The sequence below is a fragment of the Cyrtonyx montezumae genome, unplaced genomic scaffold (genome assembly GCF_038088225.1).
Source record: "Cyrtonyx montezumae isolate F1298 unplaced genomic scaffold, pur_monq_1.0 scaffold_0, whole genome shotgun sequence".
In the NCBI taxonomy this organism is placed as follows: domain Eukaryota; kingdom Metazoa; phylum Chordata; class Aves; order Galliformes; family Odontophoridae; genus Cyrtonyx; species Cyrtonyx montezumae.
In genome coordinates this window covers 51,359,195-51,380,973 of record NW_027071824.1, presented here as the reverse complement: position 1 = coordinate 51,380,973, position 21,779 = coordinate 51,359,195, and the positions used below count along the sequence as shown (strand labels likewise).

The 21,779-nt window shown below is 37.1% G+C and overlaps 1 protein-coding gene across 1 annotated transcript in view; it reads right to left on the bottom strand.

Annotated features, from left to right (window-relative positions):
• The window catches only part of CDK19 (cyclin dependent kinase 19), a 113,308-nt gene that overhangs the window by 6,615 nt on the left and 84,914 nt on the right, over positions 1 to 21,779 (bottom strand). The window contains exons 7-11 of the mRNA XM_065735073.1: positions 8,113 to 8,256; positions 7,834 to 7,903; positions 6,782 to 6,854; positions 3,929 to 4,026; positions 2,761 to 2,839 (exon numbers count right to left, since the gene is read on the bottom strand). Of these exons, the coding sequence (XP_065591145.1) occupies positions 2,761 to 2,839; positions 3,929 to 4,026; positions 6,782 to 6,854; positions 7,834 to 7,903; positions 8,113 to 8,256 (464 nt within the window). The remainder of the gene's footprint in view (positions 1 to 2,760; positions 2,840 to 3,928; positions 4,027 to 6,781; positions 6,855 to 7,833; positions 7,904 to 8,112; positions 8,257 to 21,779) is intronic.

Sequence of the window (21,779 nt, the reverse complement as noted above, 5' to 3'; positions counted from 1 at the left end):
TCCCTACAGTTAAAGTCATACCCCCAGACAAACATAGTGCACTTCATGGGAGTGTGGAACATTCCAGGATAAGTCTTTTTTTCCCTGTGATATCTGCTCATGTAATTCTCATAGTTTTGGTATGGCAGCCTTTATTACAACCTCATGTTATCAGTGCATCGGAAATCATGACAACCAACTGCAACTAGCAGTAGAATGATGCTCTCAGTCATGGCAAGTCATTTTAGTTACCTCAGAAAAATGATATGAAAATCTCTATCTATGTCATTCATCACAGCAGTTTCCCAAGACATATTCAGATCAAATTTGCAATGGTATACTCATTTAAGATTACAAAGAAGCTTTGCCCCTTCAAGGACTTCTGGATGACATGCATTTCCATTACACTGAGCAAAACCAGTAATATATCCTACCACTGGTAATCCTCAAATGCCATCTCAGTCAGATTCATTTTCTAGGGAAATTTAAACTTCAAGAGTTTAAATAAGAGTCTGAATTAGGCCTGTCACAAAATGCGTTAGAAAGCATCTTACAATAGTGGTTTAAGCTTCACTTACCAACAAATGCTAATGACTAAGGCAATATCTGTGCTGGATTCTGAGATTTGTATTTTCACAGGGATGTTGGGACGTGAGTAAGGTGGATGCTACCGTGAGAGCTGAAAAAGTCCAATTTTGTTAATTATAAAGAAATATGGCAGGAACTCTCACAGTTAAGGACCACCGTTTGTCATAGGTCTAATGTCTGGCACTTTGGACACTCATACAAAATTTCCTTGACTAGCTACTGTGTAGCTACTATTTCTAGTGTCCTGGTAGAGACTGAAGTCTACTCTGACAGATTCTGGCTGGAGTCTAACTGTACCACCCCAGTGCATGGAAACAGCTCACACCAGCAGAAGTACCCGCAAATCAGTCCAGTTCACAGTCATTCCTAAACAAAAACCTTCTCTAAAGTGAGTAACATATGACCACATTTCATTACTGAGACACAAATTACCAAGATTAAATTCTGGTCCTGCCTAGAAACAAACCAAAAAGAACTTGCCTAACAGAATGTTAATGAGAATTTTTTTTTTTTTCATTTTGTTTTACAAACACTTGTTTTAGCTTTGCTGGATAACAATTAACAACTTTGAAAAAAGGAAGTTTGTGTTAAAAGGTTACTCAAGTGAGATGCAAATAAATAAATGAAATAAATAAACACAGAGAACTCTAGGTCTCCAAGGTACGTAAATATTTATGATTTTAAAAACAAATCAAGTCATACAGTATAAAAGAAAAAGTAAACAAAAACACCTTTCACTTCCAACATCATCATAAACAAAGGATGGCACACACTCAGTTTTTAGAATATTCTTTGCTTTCACATTCTCTGCACTCTGAGAACAGATTCAATGAGGAACACGTAATTTAAATTACCTACGTTGCCTGAAAAAAGTTTTATTTGGACTGTACATAAATACGTGACTGTCCCCAGCACTCTCAAAGATCACTTACACAATGACTGTTTTGAATATAAACATTCCATTGTTTTTTTTCCTCCCAGTACTCCGATGAAAATGATATTTACTTTTAAATACACTGACTTCACAAAAGCCAGGATCACTTCATAAGGCTTGTTCTTATTTTTAAAGTTGTGAGTTAGAGGAATGCCAGTAACCACAACACAATCAAATCAAAATCATGACGTTTGTTGTATTTTTCCTTAGGACTGTTTCCTCTCTTTGAAAAACTATATGCACAAAAGAAAAATGAGGACATCACCTCTTGTTCTCAGTATATAAGTATCTACAATATCTGTTCTGAAAACAAGGTCTTCTGTCTGAAATGTATTATTGTAAATCAGCTAGTTTCTCCCAAACTTCTGTGAAAACAGAAGATACATGTAATCAAAAGATTTCTTAAAAACAGTAATAGTACTTCTCACGTAGCCATCAGACAACTACATTTTACGGTTGTTTTCTTGACATTTTGCACCTTTATGTTACAGCTGGTGCCTCAGTGAACACTTACAGCAAAAATAATAAGCTGGTTCATAAGCTATAGCAGTATTGTCCTGCCTTTGCACCAACATGGGACAATCACTTTTGTCACGTAGCACAGCTGAACTACACACACAAAGCAAGTCAGATATGTTGCCAACACACCAACATTTACTACATTTGCAAACAAGTTCTTACTTGTCCAAGGAGCTAAGGGAAAGAGGGTCTTCGGAGTAGATTGTCACTACAGAATAGCTCATGCTCTTTATTACTCTTTTGTCTGAGGGCCCTTAAAACATGATCAGGAAACTGTGTGCAGATGGATTAAATGTTCTGATGTAAAGCCAGAAGGCTGCCATTATTTACTCGAGACCCTGACAACAACCTATTTTCAAATGGCTGGATGCATGCCAGTTAGACAATGAAAATTCCATTATTTTCTTGTGACCACAACACATTTTCATTGTGTGATGCAGGATGAGGTAGGGAAGGCTCTTCTGGAATGACAACAACTGAAAGCAGGCAACTGCTGACAGAACTCAACTAGCTCAGAGCCCACAGGTCAGGGAAAACTGATGGTGATGCCACCCAGAACGCCCCAAAGTCATCTGATACTTTTAATCTCACTGCAAAGCAGTTTTAAAACAGCCTTGCCTGGAAAACACATTTTTGCTTAACTGATCACATTTACTAGTTTCAACATGGAAGCAACAAAACTCCTCCTTATTTCATACTTAAAAAAAGTAAAAAAAATATATATATATATATATATCTACCTTATCCCCTTTCTCTTCGGGTTCGTCTTCATTGAGGAATTCTCGTTTGGGATACGGAATCTGACAGCCAGCAAACACACTGGAACACAGCAGACACACAACAAATACGTACATATTACATTTTTATTTAATGCTATATTAAATATATGAATATAACACAATTTAATTTCTATGACTTCTGTTTCCATGAGTGAGCAGCACTGTGAACACTCAAGACAGCAGCCCAGCAGCAAGATGCTGATTGTAATGGCAAATCTCTTTGCTGTTGACATGAGGCCCTCACTTAGAAATCATGGTATGGCTGAACAAGCTTGAATGAGAGAACGACCACTTGTTGCTTCAGATGGCAAAATACAGAGCTAAACAGCCAGATGTTACACAACACCTGGTTGGAGCACGCATGGCTCACTGAATAAAAAGCCTGATCCAAAAAGAAATAGTATCCTGCAAGTCCCTACTTGACTTACAGTGGTCTGAAATATATTTGCCTATCACGACTACACAGTTGCTAGCTAAGTAAGGAGCGAAAGCAAAGGTAGAAATCCCAGCATCCAGATTCTACAGACCATAATGGTTTTGAAAACTGTGAAGAGAAATTGGAAGGGGAAGTTCTGTCGCTAGAGACTGCATGTATCATTTGAATATTTCCTGGAAATAAAAAAAACAGATATATAAAATCCATACTCTCAAGCCTTCCAAACAAGAAACGTGGGATTTGTGGTAGTCACTGATATCTTTTCTCTCCTTATATTGTTATGACTCTGCACAAAAGGGCATGGGAACAGACTGTAGATTAGAGAACTGCTCTAGTCCTAGGGGGAAGCACAATGAAACCACGTAATGGACAGCAGAGCCCTGTAAGGCTGTGCAAGGCAGAACAGAACAGGGAGCCAATTAATTTTCTAAGTACTGCAAGAATACTGGCTTTGATAGCACATTCAGAATTACAACACTAGTGTAAAAGGAGGTTAATGCTCACAGCCAGTTCTGCCATCAGAAGACAGAGAATCTTCAGGTCTATGTTAATTGTTTCTAACGAGCACGCCAGAACTACTACTTGTGGACACCTGCAGACATCTGTGAATTTTTCAGCAGTCATCTCGTATCACGAATTAGCAATTAGCAGAAAGACAACTTCAATGAAGAGCAGAGAAGTGGGAATACATACTCTGATGTAGGCAGAGGGTCCTCTTGAAAGTACGGGTCCTGCAAAGCCTGCTCTGAGGTAATTCTCTTTGTAGGGTCCATAGTAAGAAGTTTCTGAAGCTGTAAACATTAAAAATAGCAAGAAGTTTATCAAACTACTTTCCAAACTTGCAACTTACTTAACTGTTAAATTATCCACGGCTTGTCCGGACAAGCCTCAACTAGCATTTCTTGCTTAGCTGAGTTCCCAAGAACTAGAACACACATTCCCAAGAGCTACAGAAAACTATGCCTGCGAATGTCTCTCACAGAAGAAACACTTAAGGGCAGCATGCAGTATTAATTGCTAAGGCTGAAACACTGTACTAAAGCAGCATTAATTCATCTACTACATATTCATAAAGCAAAATTTCTAAATAATGGTGTTTGTTGGTTTTTTTTGTGACACATGCATAACTTTTATGCTGTTCTATACCTTGACACTCCAGGAAAATGTGTCAAGAGTGACTGAATGTGATCAGGACTCTACATTTCACTTTGAGTCAGAAGTGATAAATCTTTGTCTCTCTCACTAGCAAAATTCCACTCAAGACATTCTGTTACTCACACAGGTTCCACTTCCACTCTAATCTATACTGAGATAGAGGAGGACCATACCCTTTTGACTTTTTCTTCTTTATTGAGCTCAAACTGTATTGTATGTATCCTGCTCTCACATGATGCCCTCCTAATTCAAGTCAGCAACAAAAATAAAATTCCTTCTGCAAAAGGTATCTTGGTTCAAACTCTATCTTCCATGCTTCCAACAAAAATACTCCAGATGTCCAGCAAAAAAAAAAAAGTGCCATATAACATCCTCACCTGGATGATATATCATCCTTCACTGCCTCAAAACATGTTTCATATCTGTTGTCTTTCAAAAACAAGGCTATTGTGCCACAACAGAAAATCTAAAGATAGACAGAATGTTTAAGTGATCTGCTCACTCTTAATAATTCCCCTCCAATCCAGAAAATATAATGAGTTTCCTCGTTCCAGGTTGTGCCGCACATGACATCACTCTAAGTGAGATACCCTGCCTAACAATTAGGTTACTTGTAAACCTGCTTTCTTTCTCTGTGTAGCTTCTGTTGTGTATATGAAAGTGAACAAAACAAGTCTGAATTCATCTTGGTTACAAGACAGCAAGTGCTAATACAACACAGCAAGACTGTGAGATGGGACTTCAGGGTCTCATTCTTCTCAGCACCTAGACTCTGTCTGGCCTGACACAATAGCTATAAATACAATGCTTGTAACTTTTCCAGGCTAGCAAGAAAAGATGCACTTTCCTGAGGAGAAAACATTCTAACTTTCGCATAGGCATTAACATTCAAAGTCAGTCAGGACCATGGCACAGTATTCTGATTTTTGGTAAGGGTCACCTGCCATCCTGCAGTGGTCTATTTGGTATCACATTCACCTATTCTGTATGTACCACACATTCCCTATTCATTAATGCAAAGTCTTGACCAACAAAGGCTACAAAGCAGATATCTTCAGAGGTCAGTCATCTTGCAAGAAGGAGTTTACCTCAAAAAATAACATAACTACCTATTATATGAACAAGAAGTTTCAGGGACTATATATTTCAAAACACATACACCTCTAAGCTCATTACAGGTGTATTTCTAATCTATTGATTTGGGAGACCAATGAACACCTTACCTTTGAGCTCTGCTGTTTGGAGGATCTTTCACAAGATAAAGCAGGTACTAAGTCTTTCCACTATAGAACAGTTGTGGTAATTTAGGTACCTGTACCTCCTCAGTACAGTAATGAGAGATATCAAAATAGGTGTTCATGACCTGCGCATTTTTATTCAGAGCTTTGGGAAGCTCACCTATGAGACCAGCTTCCAACTCTGTGGTCAATGATTAATTGCCCTGATTATTAAGAGGGAGAACTACCCTGCTTAAGAGAACTAAGTCTTCTACATGATGTTTAGAAAAGAGCCCTTAGAAAATTTCATTTCTCATCCTAATGGCTGTGCAGAGGAGTACAAAGGCTGACATCTATTTTTTTTAATCATCTTGTAATAAACCCATCTGACGAATTCTCCAACATGAAAAGTTCTCTTTTTTTTTTAATAGATATTTTTGCCACTCTATGGTTAGTTTTGTACTCTTTAGAGATTTGGTCAATATTTTCCCCTTGAAAAGTGGCCTACTCACCCTCAACTTGATTTTGGCATGATTAATTAGTGATAAAACCTAACATTTCCTTCTTGCCCTTCCATAAAAGCAGGTTTTCTGGTTGCTTTCACCTCTAGTCAGAAAGAAGAGAAATTCAGGTACTAACTCTTACAACTGTGGTCTTTCCAGTTAGACTTCTCCTCCAGATTATTCCAATCTGTGTCCAGTAATCTCAGTTTAAGAAATTTTTGTTTTCTTGGATTCTCAGACTTCTTCTGTGAATGTTTTCCTTCACACACATAAAAAAATCTTTACAATGCTTTAGAATGTGTACTTGTATTTTCCATTCCTCCTCCCTTTACTTCACACAAGTTTTTAGCTTGAGAGCTCTTCAGCTCTCTGAAACAATGTGGAACCAAGGGATATGTAATACTCAGTATCCCATTTGTATACTAGCTGAAAGGATAAGGCTGGGTTTACAAGCTTCCTGCAGATCATACTTACATAAGATTCAGCTCTTGAGTATGAGCAGTTTAACATAATCTTAGTATGAATGTATATAAAGGAAACATACCTCAAAAATTGCCAGTTAGTGATAATTGGCTTTGTTTTGTCACCATTGAGAAGAGTGTGAAGATCAGATACAGAAATAGAACTACATTTCACTCCTACCATCACAGTGATTTTCAATCTGTACTTACCAAAAGAAAAACTTTGCTGTCAGGCTTGACTTTGTGTTTCTCCATGTATTTTATGAGGCTACTATTGGCATATCTGAAAAATATTGTTCAAAGGCATTTCTGAAATAACAGAGCATTAAGAATATGGAACAGTACCACTGATCACAAAACATCAACCTTTAATAAGTAAACCATATCAAGAACTGCTATCAGAACACACGTCACAGTTATCAAGTAGTTGACACCCCAAGTATGCTTTTCACTAACAGCAGCAGTATCAACAGTACACCGATTATTTCAATAGAACATGCAACTTTTTATATTGTATGGATAAGGTGTTGACATTGGCATATGACAGAAACTCAACTTGAAGTTCACACTCTAGTTTTCCAAAGCAACTCTGACACAGAAAGGATACAGCAGTTCATAACAGTTAGGCTATTGTTTCCAGCTGTAACTTAGCAGAGAAGTTAACCATTCTGCCTCCCTCAAAAGAAAGAGAACCCCCAAACACCCTAATCTTCGTCCCCTGCATTATAACAGAGCCCATGTTGGTCTTGACACTTTTTGATCTATCGCCACCACTAATCTGACTAACTTAGCCAAAGCACCTGGCAACACTAAAAGTAGGGAATTCTCAGACCTCAGACAAGCTTTACATCACAACCTACTGAATGCATTGCCTTCTGACCACTACAGTACTGTCTCCAGATCTCTGCTGGTCAGAAGGACTAAGGAGGTGCCTACCTATTCCTTCTCATGCAAAATGAATTAAGTTATCTTGAACAGCTAAGTCAAAGCAACCTCATTTGTCTGTGCTTGATGTAGTTTAAATGGCACATATAATGATCCCTTCCAGAGAAATGACGAGGCCACTCATCTGATGCTTTTAACAAGCACCTGAGGGAGAGAACATCATTCAAGCAAAACAACTAATTTAGAACAGGACAGCTGTTATGACTTTGGGACTCAAATACTGCAAAATCCCCTCCCCACAAAAAAGCTTCAGAACAATAGGAGCCAATTTCTGCCTGTCTGCTTCATTCACTGCAATGTTATTTATGAAAACTCACGTTGTTCTCCTGAAATCTTTTTGAAGAGTTGGATATTCTGGCATCTTTCTTATGTCTTCCCAATCTTTATCTTTGGTGGGGGGAAAAAGAAAAAAAGCATTTACAATTCTGGAAGTGAAAGTTAAGTAATGCACACAAAGAAATAACTACAGCAGCTGTCTGACATTCTATATTGGCCAGTGCTACTCTTCTGTAATAGTCAGCATGTCCAAATCCATCAAACTGACGGTTTCTTCAAACCTATGCAAACAACTCAAACCTCTAATGAAAATAAGTTACCTGCAGGGAATCCCATTACACTGAAAATGCGATCTAGCTGATCGTGATGAAAAGGATTACTTGTTTTGATGTCCTCCTGACGACAGTGAAATATGGGTTCTGAAGTCAATAATTCAGCAAATATGCAGCCAATTGCCCAAATATCTAAAAAAGAAGAACATTCATGTAAAATTACCGTACTTCATTGCTCCAATTTTCATTTCACTACAATTTCTCAATAATCTGTGTAATAGCAGTAAGGTAAAATGCCTCACTGTATAATTATATGCAGTATTTTTAAAAATAATGCATTAATATAATCATAAAAAAGAATAAAATCTGGGAAACTGGTTTTTAGTGCTTTATTTCCTCCACACAGTAAGCTTTCAAATTCTGCTTCAAGTTGTGCAGCAGCAGTCCAGCACTTGATGTATTCACAGCTATGGCAGAAACCTACACGATATTTGCTGACAACACAGCTTAAAGGCATTAAAGTGATCATCAGAATGGTAACATTAAATCCTCATTGAACTATATACATTGAACTAACAGTTGTATCATGTTTCAGAATAATTCCAAATAGACAATTGATATACAAATACGTATAATAAGATTAATGATTCATGATTCATATGGTTAGAAAAAGAGCATGGGCTAGTTTAAACAGAGAAAAAAAGAGCCTAATTTTAACTGAGAGTAGAAGAAACACTGTAGTTCTAACTATCACCACCACCATCTGAAGTATTTTGCACAAAATGAATGCTTTATTATGGATCTTAAAATGAATGTGTGAATTTGTCAATGACAAAAAAGTTACTAGCACAGGAAAAAAAAAAGGATTTTCTGCATTGACAAATATAACATACCTGGGTTTTGACACTGGAAAAAGACGCTGAGATTGGCTGAATAATGAACACATTTCTGATTACAAGAGTGTGGAGCTTTACCTGACAGTTGAGGTTAAACTAGATGATCCTGAGAAACCTTTTGGATTTTATTAAATTAAAGAGCATAAATACAGAAAACAGTTTATCCCTAGTTTAAAAACCTAGCAGGTAGCCTAGTTGGAGTTTGGTTTAATAGATTCAAACTGAAAAGAACACCAAAAGCCTTTTGGTTTTGTTACCTGCATCCAAGTACCCTGATACCCAAAAATCTCACCTCCTGTTAGTGGTGTTTGATCACCTAAGAGACATATCGTTTCCTCATGAAAGAGAAAAGCACTGCTCTCTTCATGGAATCATAAGGGATAAATAAAAGGGCCATTATACTCTATGCCAAAACATGTCTGTTCCATTTCCATTATGTTTCAAGCACAGAGACTGAGCTTTTTATAAACTGTCCCAGTTTATAAGCTTTTCCACTTTCTTTATTGTGAAATCTGATAAGATCTCATTATCGGGCTTTACAATTTCAGCAGGACATAACTTGATCTGTGTGTTACATCAATTTCTTGGGCTTTCATCTTTCTTTGATTTGTTGAAAGCCTTACCTGCATGAAAACAGAATCTCCAGCTCCTGAGATTTAATCTGCTCAAGCAGGTAATGCAGCATCACAGAATCATTTGAGTTGGAAGGGACCCTGAAAGGCCACCTAGTATAACTCCTGTGCCAAGAACAAGGACACAAACAGCTAATCAGGGTGCTCAGAGCCCCATTCAGGCTGATCGTGAGCATCTCCAGGGATAAGGCTTCCACCACATCTCTGGGCAGCCTATTCCAGTGCCTCAATACCCTAATTGTAAAAAACTTCTTCCTTACATCCAATCTAGACCTCCCTTCTTTTAGTTTGAAACCATTTCCACTTGTCTTATCACAATAGACCCTACTAAAGAGTCTGTTCCCCACTAGTGTTATTGTTGGCAGTAAGTTCACTGGGAAATCTCCCTAATGCTCCTAACACAGCAAATATCAGAACTCTGTCCCTTCATACAGAAGATGAACTGTGTGAAAGAAGGATCCCTGTGCGAATGAATTCTCACTCCTGACTCTGCCATTAATACAGAGAGCACATCTTAATCAAAAATTTAAAAACAAACAACCAAGCCATTGTAGCCTTAAAGTTTCATTGGAATAAACCCTGATAGCTCCCAAGTTGTTATTTTAGGACAAAATTACTAGACAAGCCAAGCATGAAAGTATTTTAACTCTAACAAATCATCTAGTAGGTCATAGTACTCATAGAGTTCAACCTTTAACATTTCTTGCTATGCACCCTGTAGTTTCAAAGAATTAATATGAAGTGCTTAGTATAGAAAACTTGAAGGTTTAATTTCCGTAAGTGAAGATTAAACAGCTGGAAAAGGCCTTACAGCCTTGAAGCTCTAGTAGGTCAGGGTCTTCCCTTTGTGAATCCAACTCCTTTGTAACATGATCTTGAACACATCCTTGGCACATATTGAAATCATTCTTACAGTTAATGAGTTTCTGCCAAATTTGTCTAGTCAACCCCCTACTTTTTTTTTTTTAAAGTAGTGGTCATAATCTACAGTAATTATTTTCAATGTATGGCTTTTTTTTTTTTTTCCTAGCAGGAAGACCTTGTTAAATTCCAGCAAGTTTAAGAACTTCATCAATATGAGCATCCCTTACAGGTATTAATCTACCACATTGCTTATGCTAGTCAATCACACAAGAACTTCAGATCCAACTACAGAACAAATGTGTCAACAATTACAAATCTCCCTGTCTGGTGCCATTTCAAATGTATTAAGGAGCACAGGCTGAAAAAATCACACAAATCTTTAACACAACAGGAACTTATAATGCTTTATTTACAATGAAATTGTTACACAAATTTTTAATATATAGAAAGCAAAACTTCTCTCATTCTAACTTCATTAATAATCAAGAGGTAAGTTGTTTCATCACTCCTGAACCAAAAGTGAACTACATACTGTATTCATTTTAATTTCTTTTCCCCAGAACCTCTGAATACTGGGTCACAAAGATCTTGCAGAGTTGTGTTGGGTACTACATATTTTTCAATCTGACATCTCAGAATGATCTTAATGAATTTACCACAGTGATAAAATCATTCCTGCAATGAGGGTTCTGTTTTCTACAGTTCCCTCTACTATCATTAGGATTCAGAAATGATCGGTGGTAAAAGGCTTATTCCTGAGTGAAACAGCCCAGCAGAACAGGCATTCTGAGGTAGGATGTACTGAAAATATCCATAGAAATGTTCTCCTTGAATGAATTATACTTCTGAAGGACCACAAGACTGGACAGGTTAGTTTTCATTAACTCAAATGTTAACTTGATCTCCTCATCTTTTTCTTTACTTTCCTACAGTTCCATACTCCTCGCTTCCTCCATGCTTACATCAAGCTTGACTGCAAGCCAGTTTTGCTCTCTGGTTCTGGAAGCAAGGCCTTCATATCATAATCCCTTTCCTAAATTCCAAACTGAACAGCTTCCTCATGTCCTGCTCAGAACCATCCCATCCAGTGAAATATACTTTTATAGTGGAAGGATATCTCAACTATTAGAGTAATTTTATAAAGAGAAAAAATATTCAAAAAAGATGGTCTGTTGTGGTTGGTATGTAGACCTGCCATGCATCCACACAGATTATGAAAATGTTTTTATGTCTGTCCACATCCCAGTTTTAAAACCTGTAACACTAAAAGCTTTATAGGTCAGTTAGTGAATCTGAGAATATCCTGCACGACACACTCTACTTCAGTTCTATGGCCAAGGAGCAAGTACAAAAGGATGCCAATATAGGGCTGATTACATACACAAGCACTCATGTATTCTTTCTTTTCTGTGGCAGAATTATCTAATTTCTGTATTTGTTTCTGTATTTTGGAAACATTCTTTAAGAAATTTAAGACAATAAGACAATTTATTGAGCAACAGCCTTGATTCCCACAATGAAATATCTTTATGCATATTAACTAAAATGTTTCATTTGAAGACAGGACAAAGACAAAAGAAACACTTTTGTTTTAGATAGTTAACAATAGACAACTATTATTGTTAACTGTATACAAGAAAATAAATGCATAAATAACTTAGTCATTCTTTAATAAAACTCAGTTAAAGAAAATAAATTAAGAATTAGAAAAATATTTGTTCAGCTGCAACCAGTTTGTGCAATTCACTATCAACACCACCTCAACCAGCTTGGTCTTTTTTTATTTTTATTTTTTATTTGAACAAAAGTCTAGACTCTAGAATATGTCTGAATCCTTGTAAAGGAAGGAAGTACAACAAGGATGCCAGAATATAGCTTCTCATCAAGGGTTAATGCAATGAGCAAGCTAACCACTATCTAGTTTATCACATTGTCACAACCCAAACAAGGCAACCCAGATCATATGTAATGCTGACACATTTATGTAAAGAAAAGATTCACCAAAATTTTCAAATCAAGGCAAGGATAACAAATACCTCAAGAGATTAGAAACTTGAAAGGAGGCTGTGCAGGCCAACATGTCTATTTTTTTTTTCAAGTACATATTGATTTGTCTAGTCATAGAATCATCTAGGTTGATATCATTAAGACTAAATGTCAACCCAACCTAAAAAGTCACATCACTACACCATGTCCCTTACTGCCACCTCCACATGTCTCTTAAATACCACCGTGAATAAAAGGAAGACTCCATTGCTTCCCTGGGCAGTTCATTCTAATGCCTAACTACTCTTCTATGAAGAAATTATTCCTGATATCCAATTTAAACTTCCCCGATACAATTTAAGATGTACTTAATGTACTTAAGATGCTGAATATATTCCAGCAACTTAACACCCTTCTTGTAGTGAGGGACCCCAAACTCAACACAGTAGCTGAGATGTAGCCTCAACAGTGTTGAGCACAAAGGGACAGTCACTATCCTAGTCCTGCTAGCCATGCTATTTCTGATGAAGTCTAGGCTGCTATTGGCCTTTGTGGCCACCTGGGCACACTGCTGGTTCACGTTCAGCTGGTGGTAACCAAAAGGCTGTCCCTCTCTGTTGGGCAACTCTGCCATCACTCTTCCCCAAGCCCACGCCCTGTATCAGCAACCAGCATCACAACAGAATTTGACTGAAGAACAGAGTTCATGCTGTGAAATCACTGAGATGAATGGTCCGTAGACTGAAAGGATACCTCACAGAAGTCTGAAGGATGCCCTTTTCTTATGTCCATACTAAGAATTCAATGAATTTCAATGACTACACTTCCCAAATTTTGAAGCATCTTGAATGAAATTCTGAGTTCAGTTAAATCGACTGCAATTTTCCACAGGACTTCAGGTGGGCCATGATTTCTTCATTCTCCCTACAAAGATTTGTTTCAAGTTGTCAAAATATTTATTCTCCCATGTAAATTTCTATTCCTTAGTGTATCTGCATTGGATGAATATCCTGGGATCATACGATCTCAGGCTTTTGCTGTGCATTAGACACATTAATTTGTGCGTTAGACATTAACTTACAATACTACACTTAATTACTGTGGTGAGTTTGACAACACAGGTACAATAGATTTAGTATGTGGAGTGGCAGTAGGACAAGAGGCCCTACTAAGTCCTTTTACGCAGTGAAAATACAAATGCAGGCAAAAATTCTACCTTCAAGAACTTAAATCTTTAATTTGCAGACCTTCAAATTTCAGAATTGTAAGCTCCACATTCAGTTCTGTATACAACTTCCTATTTCTCTTATGCAGCCGATACTGCCAATTAAACAGGCATTCTCGAGGCAATACTATCAGCAATTGTACCATAAAGCACAATAATTGAACCTTCACCAGTATTAACAGCTATTTTTATATTTTTTATTATATTATTTATATTTTATAATAAGCTCCCAATATTTGCCTAAAAGAAAGAAAAAAAAACAACAGAACAAAACAAAAGCCAAGCCTTTAAGGATTTTCAGCACTTGTCTTCCCAAATCCTACCTCCATCCAAATCCTATACATTTTTACCATCAAATCACACACACACACACACCTCTTCAGTTGTGATTCCAAGACTACTACTGTATGAACTACAGGTTAACAACTTCAGCCAGCAGTAGAGTAGGCTAGCACCCTTGAAAGAAAGAACAGAACAATGGCTGCATGAAAGCTGGCCCATCTTCCTTCTCCTTCCATAAAATGTAGTGAGTTCCAGCCTTAGGGGATGTCACTTCAGCACAGGGAATTGGGTCACTGGGACAAGAGCTGAGTTCTGGTGAGGAAGTGTGCTATTTACAGGAATGCTTTCTACCTAATCCTAAGCCTTTGGATGCATCAGAGAAGGTAGAGGGCTATTACTGTTATATTGTTATTGTATTCCAGTACCTCCAAGATGCAGTCATGCATGTACTGCTGCTCTTGTTCCAGCAATGGCAGTGCTCATACCTTGTGGGGGCCAAGCATTACTTTGGCAGGCTGCCAAAGATTTTCAGGGAAACAAAAGCAGAAGAAAAAATGTTCTTTTAGTGACAAGTCATCAAAAGCACACAAGGGTTTGTAGCCTGAGGGCTATGTCCCTTTCCAAATATCAAACAAAAGCAGCAAGTAAAGGAAGTATGAAAGCTCTCATCACACAGGTCATAAGAGCCTTCTAAGCTGCAAAGTTCTAGGCATAACTAGTACAGAAGTTGTTACTGTTTCCTCCTACAGTGAGGAAGGAATTAAGATCTGTCATGTTTTGCAGCTGTTCGATAAAGCAGTACTTAAAAAGCTATTCAGGGAATATTCACACCTTTGAGCGTTCACTTTATCAAATGCAAAAAATAATCAACAGCATCACCTAATCATAGGACTGGAAGGTCAGGAACTCCTGATTCCTAATTATGGTGACATTAATTTGCCCTCCATCCTGAGAAACAATCTGCTTTGTACACACTGGATGTTAATTCAATGGTAAATACAGAAGGACAATGAATATTTAGTCCGTCATATACTCTCACCTGGCTTGTGTCAGGAACTATTACAACTATTTTTACTAGGTCCAGCATGTCAAAACCTTCTAGAGCTCACATGACAGGAACAAAAGGCCTGCTGTCTAGGAGTCCGAGTTATTGCAAAGGACATGTGTGAAAGGTACCTTCATGGCCCCTTCCAATTCACAAGCCAAATTACTATTTTCTGGAAGTTATTAAAGCTTTTGATGCCTACATCTTATTTCAGTCAACAGAGAATACACAAAAAATTCTTGCCTCTTAGATGCAGAGAGGCTTCTTTTTCCTTCTCAAAAGAACACTTCACAGTATCTAAACACTTCTGTTACTAAGGAGTTCAACCTTAAAGCTATTTCTAATCAGGCACTGAGAATAACTCCTAAATAATTATATGCAACTATACTGGATAGGCAATGAAATAAATGGCTGTGAAATGTAATTCTGCTGTCAGTCACAGCCATTGCCAAGATGTCTACCTGTGAAGCAATCCCAACTGGTAATAAATCATTCTACTGAATCAGTACTGCAGTGTTGAAAGTTTTGGTTGATGTTGCGGAAATTATCATGACTCAAGATCAAACTGATGAATTAACTAATGTATTCCACTGCACTTTTATTGTGATGGTAACTACTTGGGTTTCAAACAAGTTCTACACCCAACTTATACGAGTTCTTTACATATGGTAGTAAATACAACACTTTAAAACACTTCATTACTACACTATTTGGCTAGTGTAAGTGATTGAAGCATTTACAAAAACAGGTTGTATAACAGACAGTCTTTAGGACTTTTAAAAGGCAACCTCATATTTCATGTAAGAAAACAAAATCAGTCTTCAGTGTACTGCTTTGTAAAAGAAGAAGAAAAAATGAAGTACCAAGCATCTCTAAGATGCCATATGCATCAAACCAATCACTTGTTAATATACAAAGGGAACAACATACCTGCAGTATATCTCAAAGAATCACAATTTACCCTGACACACACAGCACTGAGCTGAGTATGAAGTGGCAGTAGGCAAAATGCATCTCCAAGACTACTTCAAATGCTGATTCTTGCTTTCTCATGCCATAATTTATTTTTCACTTCCACATCAGCATCCATTATTTGCTCTGGGCTACAGAAGACATTGCAAGGAGAACTCCTGTCTTACCACTCGAAATCCTATTTTGAACTGAGCTCCCATTATAGGTGCCTGGGGAGGTTGGGGAATCAGTCCTGCTGCTGTGCAAAACTCAGCTGCCTACTAAACAACAAAGTCAGTGAGATACAAAGGAAGAACATGCTTACTCTTATGAAGCCCTGTGATTACCAGCAGCTAGGCAGAACATTAAATTGATACTTCAAGGGAAAAAGAAATTAGAAGGAAAAAAGCAGGACTAACACTACTGTGGGCAGGGAGGGGTTTTTTGTTGTTGTTGTTGTGTTTTTGTTTGTTTTTTTTTTACATACATGGAGCTAAGTACAGATGGATTTTTGTAGGGACCAATTGCTCAGTGGTTTCTCAACACAGTTATTGTTATAGATCTTCTGCTGTCTAGGTACTCTTTATGTTATTTTCTTTCTCCAACTTTAAAATAATCCATGTTAAGTCATAATAATCACCACACAATAGCAAATCTGCCAAAGTACTGCATAAAAGTCAGAAGCATCTGGTTTGTCCCCTCAAATATTTTGCAAGAGAAGAAAGTAATGAACACATGAAAAAGTAGGGAGTAATCATGGGTGGTCAGAACAATCAGCAGATTTAAGGTGTGAGGTCCATAATGTGTTCAGATGCTAAATGACATCCTAGGTTCTCAGGCAAGTGCATCTAGTCACTGACTTTAAAATATACATATGTATATATGAACTCCCTATTAACCAATTTTATCTTCAGGACAATAGTACTAAGTAGTATTCTCATTTCATAGACAGTGAAGCAACATGTGGGATGGGTTAAATGACATGCTGTAAGCTACATTCTGCACCTGGGACTGAATCCACATTTAAAACTAAATCTCCCAAGACCCAGCTTATCGTCCTACAAGATGATATTTCACTGTCTGCCCCACATTAGAGTACTTCCCCTGGATTTACATTGCAGACAGGTCTGACCCACTACACTGTAAGTCACAGTTCTTATTCTACTAATTCTTAAATTAGCATACATTTGCACACATACCCCAGACTCTTCAGAGCTGAAAACAGCTATGGTCTTTACCAGCTTACTTCCAGATATCAATATATTTAAGAAGAGAGGGCAATAGAGTAATTGGAAAATGGAATGCTGAATCTCTAAACATTTCAAATACATCAAACAGTATTAACAATACTGTGGATAATACCCTGCAAATTGCTGCCAGCATCCCAAATTTCATAAAATACTAATTAACGTTGCATTAAAATGTTCCGTTCAAATAACTTAATCATAAATACTTTACATTTTTAGGTGACTGCTACAATAAGATTGTGGAGTATAGTAAATGATTACTTTAAAAGAAGAAACATTTATATTTTAGAGAGAATGATGAAGCAAGAGAAAAAAAAGGCAGTAGGTCGTCTAGCACCTGCACTAACTAGATAAAAGAGCAACAATTAATCTTCAGTACTTAAATGTTTTGCCTCTCAGAAAAAGAATGACTGTGATAATCAAAATGAGAACATTTTACCATATGCCAAAATAAGTTTACGATAAAATACCATCTGAATCCAATTACATCCTATGTCATATAACATTGCCCAGGGCAGGAACGCCAGGAAGGGAGCCTTGTATCTCGAGCTTTTCAGAGTGCATATATCAGTATTTTCTCTATTTCTTTACTATTTCTTTTCTAGTTTTCCAACAACCTCTTAGCCCCTTGAAATAAAAAAGTAACCCAGATCACTAGCAGCAATCAGAAGTTATCTTCCATTCTGGTTATAGATTTAATCATCTCAGGGACGTTTAAAAGCAACCTCCATGCTCCCATGTATCCATGGACCACAGGTGAGGAATCACCACTGCAATCTTTTTTTCCCAAGTCTCCTGGTTGGCTCCATTTGTAATTTCAGGTTTATCGGATTCTTCAGATCGGTCTTATTTTAACTCTTCCCACCAACCCTCTCCCAGATCCAGAAGAAGCTGAGGCACTGGTTAAAGATTTCCAGAGGCACATAATTCCATACTAAATCCTACATAATACACCCCAGATATTTCTCTCTTTTAAGTTTCCTGCATAAAGTTGAACTAAGTTGCTGAAGCTCAAATGGACCTCCATATTTATTATAAATTAATTCCCTCTGATACACTTAACATTTTTCTGGGACATGCACTTTCAAAGGCATTTGATAACAGACTATATCTTTTACACATTTCCAGCTTCCATATCTTTGTCTGGAAACAGGATGAGGTGACATTATACTGCGTAAGCTTTAAAATACAATTTTTCCATATGAAAATATTGTTCAGGCTCAAAAACACAGTTCCCACATTACTGACATTCCTACTGATTTGCAAGCTAATTAACTAAATTGAGCTAACTAACTCATGAAGACATTTTGGATTCTCAGATTCTCAGATTTATTTTTTTTTCCTAAATAAACCACCCCTTCCTTTTCTGGTGCAGAATAGTTTTTTTTGTCTTACTAAATGGATTGCTGAAGGATGACTCTGAAGAACTCTTTTGCCAACAAAATCCTAACAAGCCAGAATTTTAGAAGCCATGTGATAGCATTTATTACATGCACTGTTTCTTCAGAAGTAAGATAACGTTATCTGATAGCACTGCTAACTACACAAGCTACAACTTGATAAAAAACAAGCCTTAAATATGCAACTTCCTTGATCTACTGCTCTAAGATGTCCAACAATGAACAACAGCAGAGAGCACCACATGTTCTCCTAAAAGCCTATGATTAGAAGTTCTTACTAGTTTTACTTAAAATTATAGTACATGAATCTATGCCACTTCAACCATATTTCTTTAGTATTTTGAGTAGAAAAGCACTTTTCTATTATGCTGGAAACTTTCTGAAAGTTCAGTAATGTCAGTATAATCACAAGCATTTTATATTTTCCCATTTACATGGTTTCACCTGAAGTTTGCTTGAAGTTACTTTCTTTGCATGTTTTACTTCTTTGTTAGAATAATTAAGATCAAATGAACACATGGAAACAGACTCTGGTTCTGAATTATGGTGCTAGAAATGCAGACCAAGGCTTCTGCAGGCTACAGTATTTTAGTATAGATGTATATTGCGGTAATAGAACAGAAAATAACCTTTGGCTTCTCCTCAACACCATTTTTCCCAATTTGTATTCATCTTGTTAAGTCAGTTGCTTGTAACTGTAGTAGCAGAATCATACAAGAAACTTTATTAACAAGTAGGGCTTAGATTACAAATGTTCAGAGCTCAGGAAACTAAATATTTTTCCACATGAATGACTCTAACATGGGCTTTTTACTACCCTTTCAACGTGCAGAAAGCAAAAGCTATTTCTCTTTTTCCAGCAGTGGTATTTTCCTGACACCTGTGTCTCCTCAAAATATGATATTATATTTGTGATAAACCACTCCTTGTTCAGCCAGCAAATAAATGAAAAGTACAATCTTTCGTAAGGATGAAGGAACATGTTAAATATAGAGGAAAAAATGACAATAAAAAGCTACCTCTAAAAATGAAATATTATACAAAGTAATATAAAAGCATATTTAATTCTTTCTAAACAGACTGTATAGAGTCCAATTTTTCCCCAAAGTTATATCTACAAAATGTAACTAACACCAGGTTCAGAAAACTTGACCAAAAAAAGTCACATCTGAGGCAAGAATCAAATTCTGTTTACATTCTCTGGTCATGTACAAGGATTACTAATGTGCAAGAAAGCATATCTAAAAGTTGTATTACAAGAACAGAAAGAAATCAGACTATAGTACACAGTATGCAGGGTGAATTGTGAATATACTGCTAGTAATTTCAGAAGCACACTTTCTGGTATGCATATTATTTGCAATGCTATGATAAGGAAGAAAGTATGAGATACAGAATAAACAAAACATACAAAAAATATTATGACTAAAGTTAGTAAAAACTTAAGCAAACATCTGTATTACGCCCAACACAGTTGATAAAATGTTCAATGTGTTGAAGTAGAGAACTGGTTGCAATGCATTTCTAGTAAATTAAAACAAAAGCATTTCTCAAAGACAAGACTTACAGAGAACAGATCAAAGCTGATAGACTGCTTATAGACTGATTTTATTGATTATTTATGAAACACACAATCATATTATACAGAACACATATGAAAATAGCTCCGTAAAATTAAAAGCTACACCGTGATTTACTTTTTCATAAGTTGGTGTATCAAACAGTCCTTATTCTAAATGAATATATTCACATGAATAGCAGATAAATGAGAATCTTACATAATTCATGAGTGATTACTAAAAGTGATGCATTAAGGCTCCTGAGGATTATGCAATTTTAAAATAATTTTATTTATTGCACAGAGATTTATGAGAGCTTTAAGTGCTGTACCTCTGCCAAAAACATTCTCATGTAAACCTGCAACTCTCAATGGCATGATTAGCTCGTTAAGACAGCCTTGTTATAAGTGCATATAATGCTGAAAGCAAAACACAAGTCTGGACTCATTAAATGCACAAACATCACTGCTGTCATTTTGTTATCAACTTTTTCCCTTTACCTCAAAAGGAAGATCATCCCCATGCACCTTTACTTCCTCTTCAGCCAGATGCTTCTCTAACCTTTCATTTAGCCTACAAACTTCATCTTGCAACTCTCCTTGTTTCCATTTCCACATTTTTTTATTTTCTTAGCCAAACCATTTTGAATGTCCTCAATACTTACACTGCACACCATGTACATGACCCATTCACATCCCCCTTGCAGGTTCATGGGTGTGGGTCTGATACAATAAATAAAAATTTTAGAAATTGGCAAATCTAGATCTCTCTGAAGTATCATCACCCGCTGCAGCTTCATTCAGACTCCTTTTCTCTGTCCTACTATAGGATGCAGAACCTTCAGGGCAAGAACCAAGTAACTTAAGACCTCAGCAAAAGGTGTTGTGGGAGGAGCTCAACAGAGCACAGCATCAGGGAGAACAAATAAGGGGTGAACATGCTCATCTCAAGGACCTTGCAAAGGTTTGTGGGGACACTGAGGTGAATTTCTTCACAAAGATGTTACATGACATCTCCTAAATCTTCTAATAAAGAAGAACTGGTTGGGGATGTGCTAATCAGTGGCAACTTTAGCTATGATAACCATGAAACAACAGAGTAATTGAGCATCAGTAGGATTACTGGCTGGATCAACAGGAGCACAGCCAGCAGATTCACTGTAGATACCTCCATAATTTAATGCTTGTGGATCACACTTGGTGGTCTGAATATAAGACAGAAGTGTAGAAAGCTCAGCAAAGAGCAGTTAGGACGTGCAGGGTCTGAAGCACCTGACATGAGAGGAGAGGCTGAGGGACAGAGCAGAGCAAGTAGCTATTGCCACCCAGTACCTATGGAGAAGTGTCTGATACTATAGAGTAGGCATTCTACAATGATACACATTAGAAGTGAGAAGAGAAACTTCGAGCACAAACTGAAACAAAACAGATTCTGACTAAACAGATTCTGTCCTGCGCAAACATCTCTCAGAGCATACAAACTTAACTCTTCTGAGATTAAATTAAACAAAAAAGATGTGTCACTAATGAGCAGCCGTCCACTGTATCACACCAGGGAAAGTTCAAAGTACTCCTCTTTCTCCAATGAATTTAAAGTTGGTCCTAAGTAACTAAGACCGTTTTGCTTTA